Here is a 9,131-nt window from a genome sequence, read left to right as displayed (position 1 = left end):
CAGGTAGCCTGGTGGTTAGAGACAGGTAGCCTGGTGTTTAGAGACAGGTAGCCTGGTGGTTAGAGACAGGTAGCCTAGTGGTTAGAGACAGGTAGCCTGGTGGTTAGAGACAGGTAGCCTGGTGGTTAGAGACAGGTAGCCTGGTGGTTAGAGACAGGTAGCCTGGTGGTTAGAGACAGGTAGCCTGGTGTTTAGAGACAGGTAGCCTGGTGGTTAGAGGCAGGTAGCCTAGTGGTTAGAGACAGGTAGCCTGGTGGTTAGAGACAGGTAGCCTGGTGGTTAGAGATAGGTAGCCTAGTGGTTAGAGGCAGGTAGCCTGGTGGTTAGAGACAGGTAGCCTGGTGGTTAGAGACAGGTAGCCTGGTGGATAGAGACAGGTAGCCTGGTGGTTAGAGACAGGTAGCCTGGTGGTTAGAGACAGGTAGCATAGTGGTTAGAGACAGGTAGCCTGGTGGTTAGAGACAGGTAGCATAGTGGTTAGAGACAGGTAGCCTGGTGGTTAGAGACAGGTAGCCTAGTGGTTAGAGACAGGTAGCCTGGTGGTTAGAGACAGGTAGCCTGGTGGTTAGAGACAGGTAGCCTGGAGACAGGTAGCCTGGTGGTTAGAGACAGGTAGCCTGGTGGTTAGAGACAGGTAGCCTGGTGGTTAGAGACAGGTAGCCTGGTGGTTAGAGACAGGTAGCCTGGTGTTTAGAGACAGGTAGCCTGGTGGTTAGAGGCAGGTAGCCTAGTGGTTAGAGACAGGTAGCCTAGTGGTTAGAGACAGGTAGCCTGGTGGTTAGAGACAGGTAGCCTGGTGGTTAGAGACAGGTAGCCTGGTGGTTAGAGACAGGTAGCCCGGTGGTTAGAGACAGGTAGCCTAGTGGTTAGAGACAGGTAGCCTAGTGGTTAGAGACAGGTAGTCTAGTGGTTAGAGACAGGTAGCCTAGTGGTTAGAGACAGGTAGCCTAGTGGTTAGAGACAGGTAGCCTAGTGGTTAGAGACAGGTAGCCTAGTGGTTAGAGACAGGTAGCCTAGTGGTTAGAGTGTTGGGCCAGTAACCGAAAGGTTGCTGGATCAAATCCCTGAGTTGACAAGGTAAAAATCTGTCGTTTTGCCCCTGAACAAGGCATTTAACCCACTGTTCCTGGTCCGTCATTGTAAATAAGAATTTGTTCTTAACTGACTTGCCAAGTTAAATAAAAATAAAAATTTCTGAGTGGTTAGACATGGCAGTAGTACACAGTGGATACAAGGCCTATATTTACAACAATAACAACCAAATGTAAGCGTTACTGAAGCTTTCAGACAAATACGAAGAGATATACTGAACAACTACCTCAGAGAGATTACAGAAGACAAAAGTGGTTAGTGAGGAAAGCAAAGTCAGTAGTCTAGTGCCCCCTTATGGAAATGGGACTTGTTTCAGACCTCCTCGTCTATCTGATGTCATATATATATATATATGACAATATGACTACATGAAACATAGTAAGTAGTACCTGTAGAAGTTGATGTCCGGGGAATATCCTAATGTTATATGACAATATGAAACATAGTAAGTAGTACCTGTAGAAGTTGATGTCAGGGTAGTTGAAATATTCTGACTTCCTGGAGTTGCGTCGGGGAAAGGTACAGAAGAAGGCATTGGCCAATAGAGAAGCCACCTGCATCTGAGACAGGGTGATGGAGTGGTTCACCCCTTCCTTCAGCAGAGGGATGGGCTGGGGGAAAAGACAAACGATTTCTTGACTTGCATTTTGAGTCATTTAACAGACGCTCTTGTCCAGAGAGACTTACAGTTGCTTGACTTCTTAGTGGAGTAAATGTGGAGTAAACGTGGAGTAGTGGAGTAAACGTGGAGTAAATGTGGAGTAGTGGAGTAAACGTGGAGTAGTGGAGTAAACGTGGAGTAAATGTGGAGTAGTGGAGTAAACGTGGAGTAAACGTGGAGTAAATGTGGAGTAAACGTGGAGTAAATGTGGAGTAAAATAGGAGTAATGGAGTAAATATGGTGTATACGTAGAGTAAAATAGGAGTAGTGGAGTAAATATGGTGTATACGTAGAGTAAAATAGGAGTAGTGGAGTAAATATGGTGTATATGTAGAGCAAAATAGGAGTAGTGGAGTAAATATGATGTATATGTAGAGTAAAATAGGAGTAGTGGAGTAAATATGATGAATATGTAGAGTAAAATAGGAGTAGTGGAGTAAAATAGGAGTAGTGGAGTAAAATAGCAGTAGTGGAGTAAATATGGTGTATATGTAGAGTAAAATAGGAGTAGTGGAGTAAAATAGGAGTCGTGGAGTAAAATAGCAGTAGTGGAGTAAAATAGGAGTCGTGGAGTAAAATAGCAGTAGTGGAGTAAAATAGGAGTAGTGGAGTAAAATAGGAGTAGTGGAGTAAAATTGCAGTAGTGGAGTAAAATAGCAGTAGTGGAGTAAAATAGGAGTAGTGGAGTAAATATGGTGTATATGTAGAGTAAAATAGGAGTAGTGTAGTAAATATGGTGTATATGTAGAGTAAAATAGGAGTAGTGGAGTAAATGTGGTGTATATGTAGAGTAAAATAGGAGTAGTGGAGTAAAATAGGAGTAGTGGAGTAAAATAGGAGTAGTGGAGTAAACGGCCAAAGCGGTGATTGAAGGAGGTCAACATAATGATGTTGGCCATTTAAAGCCCTAGTCTGTGAATCCAAAAACACCAGGGTTGGTGCCTGTTCCTTAAAACATGGTGATTGATTGGTTCATTCATTCCTTAAGGAGCAAGACAGACTTGGGAAAATACAAAGGTGCGTTTGAAATGGCATCCTATGGCTCTGGTCAACAGTAGTGTGCTATATAGGGCTCTGGTCAACAGTAGTGTACTATATAGGGCTCTGGTCAACAGTAGTGTACTATATAGGGCTCTGGTCAACAGTAGTGTACTATATAGGGCTCTGGTCAACAGTAGTGTACTATATAGGACTGTGGTCAACAGTAGTGCACTATATAGGGCTCTGGTCAACAGTAGTGTACTATATAGGGCTCTGGTCAACAGTAGTGTCCTATATAGGACTGTGGTCAACAGTAGTGCACTATATAGGGCTGTGGTCAACAGTAGTGCACTATATAGGGCTCTGGTCAACAGTAGTGTACTATATAGGGCTCTGGTCAACAGTAGTGTACTATATAGGGCTGTGGTCAACAGTAGTGTACTATATAGGGCTGTGGTCAACAGTAGTGCACTATATAGGGCTCTGGTCAACAGTAGTGTACTATATAGGGCTCTGGTCAACAGTAGTGTCCTATATAGGGCTGTGGTCAACAGTAGTGCACTATATAGGGCTCTGGTCAACAGTAGTGCACTATATAGGGCTCTGGTCAACAGTAGTGGACTATATAGGGCTCTGGTCAACAGTAGTGTACTATATAGGGCTCTGGTCAACAGTAGTGTGCTATATAGGGCTCTGGTCAACAGTAGTGTACTATATAGGGCTGTGGTCAACAGTAGTGTACTATATAGGGCTGTGGTCAACAGTAGTGTACTATATAGGGCTCTGGTCAACAGTAGTGTACTATATAGGGCTCTGGTCAACAGTAGTGCACTATATAGGGCTGTGGTCAACAGTAGTGCACTATATAGGGCTCTGGTCAACAGTAGTGTACTATATAGGGCTCTGGTCAACAGTAGTGTCCTATATAGGGCTGTGGTCAACAGTAGTGCACTATATAGGGCTCTGGTCAACAGTAGTGCACTATATAGGGCTCTGGTCAACAGTAGTGGACTATATAGGGCTCTGGTCAACAGTAGTGTACTATATAGGGCTCTGGTCAACAGTAGTGTGCTATATAGGGCTCTGGTCAACAGTAGTGTACTATATAGGGCTCTGGTCAACAGTAGTGTACTATATAGGGCTCTGGTCAACAGTAGTGTACTATATAGGGCTCTGGTCAACAGTAGTGTACTATATAGGGCTCTGGTCAACAGTAGTGTACTATATAGGGCTGTGGTCAACAGTAGTGTACTATATAGGGCTCTGGTCAACAGTAGTGCACTATATAGGGCTGTGGTCAACAGTAGTGTACTATATAGGGCTGTGGTCAACAGTAGTGTACTATATAGGGCTCTGGTCAACAGTAGTGTACTATATAGGGCTCTGGTCAACAGTAGTGTACTATATAGGGCTCTGGTCAACAGTAGTGTACTATATAGGGCTGTGGTCAACAGTAGTGTACTATATAGGGCTGTGGTCAACAGTAGTGCACTATATAGGGCTCTGGTCAACAGTAGTGCACTATATAGGGCTCTGGTTAACAGTAGTGCACTATATAGGGCTCTGGTCAACAGTAGTGTACTATATAGGGCTCTGGTCAACACTAGTGCACCATATAGGGCTCTGATCAACAGTAGTGTACTATATAGGGTTCTGGTCAACAGTAGTGTACTATATAGGGCTCTGGTCAACAGTAGTGTACTATATATGGCTCTGGTCAACAGTAGTGTACTATATATGGCTCTGGTCAACAGTAGTGTACTATATAGGGCTCTGGTCAACAGTAGTGCACTATATAGGGCTCTGGTCAACAGTAGTGCACTATATAGGGCTCTGGTCAACAGTAGTGTACTATATAGGGCTCTGGTCAACAGTAGTGTACTATATAGGGCTCTGGTCAACAGTAGTGTGCTATATAGGACTGTGGTCAACAGTAGTGTACTATATAGGGCTGTGGTCAACAGTAGTGTACTATATAGGGCTCTGGTCAACAGTAGTGTACTATATAGGGCTCTGGTCAACAGTAGTGGACTATATAGGGCTCTGGTCAACAGTAGTGCACTATATAGGGCTGTGGTCAACAGTAGTGTACTATATAGGGCTGTGGTCAACAGTAGTGTACTATATAGGGCTCTGGTCAACAGTAGTGCACTATATAGGGCTGTGGTCAACAGTAGTGCACTATATAGGGCTCTGGTCAACAGCAGTGCACTATATAGGGCAGTGTTTCAAAACTCCAGTCCTCTCAAACAGCACACATTTTATTGTAGCTCCGGACAAGCTCAGTTAGTTGACAAGTTGAATCTGGTATGTTTGTCTGGGGTTACAATAAAATGTGTACTGTTTGGGAGTACTGGAGGAGTGGAGTTGGGAAACACTGATATTTCAAATAGGGTGCCATTTTGGAAGCAGACAAATAGGGTGCCATTTTGGAAGCAGACAAATAGGGTGCCATTTTGGAAGCAGACAAATAGGGTGCCATTTTGGAAGAAGACAAATAGGGTGCCATTTTGGAAGAAGACAAATAGAGTGCCATTTTGGAAGCAGACAAATAGGGTGCCATTTTGGAAGAAGACAAATAGGGTGCCATTTTGGAAGAAGACAAACAGGGTGCCATTTTGGAAGAAGACAAATAGGGTGCCATTTTGGAAGCAGACAAATAGGGTGCCATTTTGGAAGAAGACAAATAGGGTGCCATTTTGGAAGCAGACAAACAGGGTGCCATTTTGGAAGCAGACAAAGCGTTGATTAAGGGAGGTCAAAATAATGAGTTTGGTCATTATACACAATGTCTTTAACGTAAGTGGTAGTCATTTCTTTTGGCATAAAATGTAAGTGAAAAAGAGCACAGTGGAACGAGACGAATGTAGAATAGACGATACACACACTAGACCAGATTTGTCCTAAGTCGGCACAAAACCTGCTACAGAGGCACCGTGACGACAGAGAACAATCCTTTTCTCACAAAATGGTGGTTAAGGAAAAATGACGAAGGTAGTTTTTTGGTCCCTTGTTCAAATCAAAAGAATTTACAAGTGACTCTTTGCACACCGTCATGACTGCTGACACATTCAATACATAAATCAGAGAGCTAGTAGATCGGCACTAGTTCCCAATTTGGTGTTAGTCAGAGAGAGGAGGAATGTAATGGGGACTGAGCCCATTCGGCCTTCCCATTAATCTCTGGTCCAGGCTCCTCCAGCAGCACCTCACAGAAAACCAATAGATTTCAAGAGGCTCAATCTCATCTCAGACTAGCTGACTCTTTATGGCCAAGTTAGCTCTAATCCGGGGGCTCGGAAATCTGTTTGTGCTGTGGAATCTAGTTGTCTTTCTATTTTTTGGGGAGGTTCACTGATGCTCATGTCAGGGAATGGTCCTTAACATTTCAACATGTAGCCTAAGGCTTGTGAGGTATGTACTGTATACTGAGGTATTTGGGGAAAAAGCCACATGCTGGTTTTTCCCAATATCGTCAATACCGTTGAAACTATTTATTGAAAGTTTTTTAATATTTTTTTTTATAAATACATTTGAATATTTGTAGCAACTTAAAAGTAAATCCCCGCAGTCAAACGTGTGCAATACCGTTAGGAGATAAAAGCAGACTGCATTGTTCATTACACCTGTCACATTATTGTTCATTATGAAGCTTACAGGCGAATCCCCAGTGTCACGACACATGGTGTTTGTTTACACACCATGACGAGAGACCAGAGCCTTGTTGTGTTTGTTTACGACCAGAGACCAGAGACCAGAGCCTTGTTGTGTTTGTTTACGACCAGAGACCAGAGCCTTGTTGTGTTTGTTTACGACCAGAGACCAGAGCCTTGTTGTGTTTGTTTACGACCAGAGACCAGAGTCTTGTTGTGCAGCACGCGCCAGGTTGATCTAGTTACAGTACAGAATTCACAACTAAATGTCTGCCAGCTAGATATCTGCTAACTATTAATGACCTTGTCTTAACATGTGATTCATGCTCTACAGTTATGTTAGGGTTGTGGCGGTCACGAAATTGTGTCAACCGGTGATTTGTCAAGCAATAACTGTAGGTTTTATGGGCAATTGAACATTAATTAACATAAAAAATGAAATAAAAACATTTAGCATCTCCTGGCTTCCACACTGATGCAGACATTTGGAACATCTACATTTGAAAAAAAGTCTAATAAAACCCATGTAATATAGAGACAAGATTTGCTTAGAATTCTGTGGCCTTATTTTATAGTACGAAGAATATAATTGAACAAAGCTGAATGAAAAAGAAAGGGTATTTTCTCCAAAGGATTTAAGGGAGTCAGCTCACATATTACTGCACCTGTACATAGTCCACCTATAATACAAGTACACTATACTTGTTTTTTGCATAATTGAAATGTGTTTGTGTATACACACACACACACACACACACACACACACACATTTTAATTATGCATTTAAAAGCATACAGAATCAAACTAATCAGACGTGAAATTATCCCTGCTATTTTACTTTCAAAAAGCACATCTCAGTCCAAAGGCTTGTTTTAATTTTTTTGGGGGGTGCTCAATCTTGGACTTCCCACTAGGGAGCAATGTGATTATTGACTGATTGGCTGACAGGTTCCGGACGGCCTGCTAATAAATATGTTCCGGCTGGAGATCTGCATTGTCCATCCAGGGCAGTATCCCAAATAGCACCCTAATCCCTATATAGTGCACTACTTTTCACTTAAGCCCTTGTCAAAAGTAGTTCACTATTTAGAGAGAAGCATGTTAACTCACAGGGTGTTTGTATGTATATAACCTGATGTTACCTTTGCATTCAGCTTAGATACTGTGTCACGTTTTGAGCTTCTGTGTCGTGTGAATGATTCAGAAGGAACACAGGACAGAGACACAGACAGACTGTATATGTAGTTACCTTGTTGCACAGCTCAGACACACTCAGTGCTAATTGGACCATTTCAGGCAGCAGAGACCTAAACAGATGATGAACGTCGTCGGGCTCCAGATCCTTGGAGAGGAAGAGAAGAGGTTTGTTTATGTTTAGTTGTTTAAAAAAACAATTAGCCTATTGGGTTTTAAATCATGCATGAATAAACAATAACAAAACCACACAGCCATGCAATCTCCATAGACAAACATTGGCAGTAGAATGGCTTGACTGAAGAGCTCAGTGACTTTCAATGTTGCACAGGTAATTTTGTCAATTTCTGCCCTGCTAGAGCTGCCCCCAGTCAACTGTAAGTGCTGTTAGTGTGAAGTGGAAACGTCTAGGAGCAACACCGAGCTCACAGAACAAGCTCACAGAACGGGAACGCCGAGTGCTGAAGCGCGTAGCATGTAAAAATCATGTCTTCGGTCACTACTGAGTTCCAAACTGCCTTTGGAAGCAACGTAATCAGCACATGAACCGTTCATCAGGAGAGTTCATGTAATGGGTTTCCATGGCCGAGCAGCAGCACACAAGCCTAAGATCACCATTATGTGCAAATGCCAAGCTTCGTCTGGAGTGGTGTAAAGTTCACCGTTGGACTCTGGAGCAGTGGAAACGCGTTCTCTGGAATGACGAATCACACTTCACCATCTGGCAGTCCGACGATGACTCTGGGTTTGGCGGATGCCAGGAGAACACTACCTGCCCCAATGCATAGTGCCAACTGTAAAGTTTGGTGGAAGAGAACTAATGGTCTAGGGCTGTTTTTCATGGTTCAGGTCCCTTAGTTCCAGTGAAGGGAAATCTTAACGCTACAGCATACTATGACATTCTAGACAATTCTGTGCAAACAACTTTATGGCACTAATTCGGGGAAGGTCCTCTCCAGTTTCATCATGACAATCCCCACGTGCACAACGTGAGGTCCATACAGGAATGATCTTCTCGAGATCAGAGTGGAAAGCGAAGTCAGTTACCTAGTCAGTTGTACAACTGAATGCATTCAACTGAAATTCGTCTTCCGCATTTAACTCAACCTCTCTGAATCAGAGGTGTGGGGAGGGGCTGCCTTAACCGCTATGGAAGAACTTGACTGGCCTGCACAGAGCCCTGACCTTAACCCCATCAAACACCTTTGGGATGAATTGGAACAGCGACTGCGAGCCAGGCCTAATCGCCCCGACCTCATGGTTTTACTATTTTATCAATTTAGTGTGAAAATGAAAAATTCTGAAATGAAATCAACAACATGATCACTGCAAGGTTCTCTTTTTTCATTTAAACGTGTTCACTACGTTTCCGTTGCGACAAATTGAGTGGGGTTGTAATGAATTAAAGATAACAGGTCAAATATGCAATAGAAAGTGTGTGAGTAGTATATATGTATATATATATATATATATGTCTACCTGGAACACATGTGCTGAAAGTCTGGGGGAAAAATAGGATACAAATAAATGTTAAAAATTAATAAAAAATT

At 42.9% G+C, this 9,131-nt stretch overlaps 1 protein-coding gene across 1 annotated transcript in view; it reads right to left on the bottom strand.

The window, feature by feature from the left end:
- Window positions 1-1,548: 1,548 nt before the first annotated feature.
- The window catches only part of LOC115123785 (germ cell nuclear acidic protein-like), a gene marked incomplete at its 3' end in the record, with an annotated part of 49,436 nt that continues 41,853 nt past the window's right edge, over window positions 1,549-9,131 (bottom strand). Inside the window, exons 9-10 of the mRNA XM_029653144.2 lie at window positions 7,637-7,729; window positions 1,549-1,703 (exon numbers count right to left, since the gene is read on the bottom strand). Coding sequence (XP_029509004.2) covers window positions 1,549-1,703; window positions 7,637-7,729 — 248 coding nt within the window. The remainder of the gene's footprint in view (window positions 1,704-7,636; window positions 7,730-9,131) is intronic.

This window comes from Oncorhynchus nerka, unplaced genomic scaffold (genome assembly GCF_034236695.1).
Source record: "Oncorhynchus nerka isolate Pitt River unplaced genomic scaffold, Oner_Uvic_2.0 unplaced_scaffold_1630, whole genome shotgun sequence".
Lineage (NCBI taxonomy): Eukaryota > Metazoa > Chordata > Actinopteri > Salmoniformes > Salmonidae > Oncorhynchus > Oncorhynchus nerka.
Note: the sequence above shows the minus strand (reverse complement) of the source record. Positions and strands in the feature narration are given on the sequence as shown.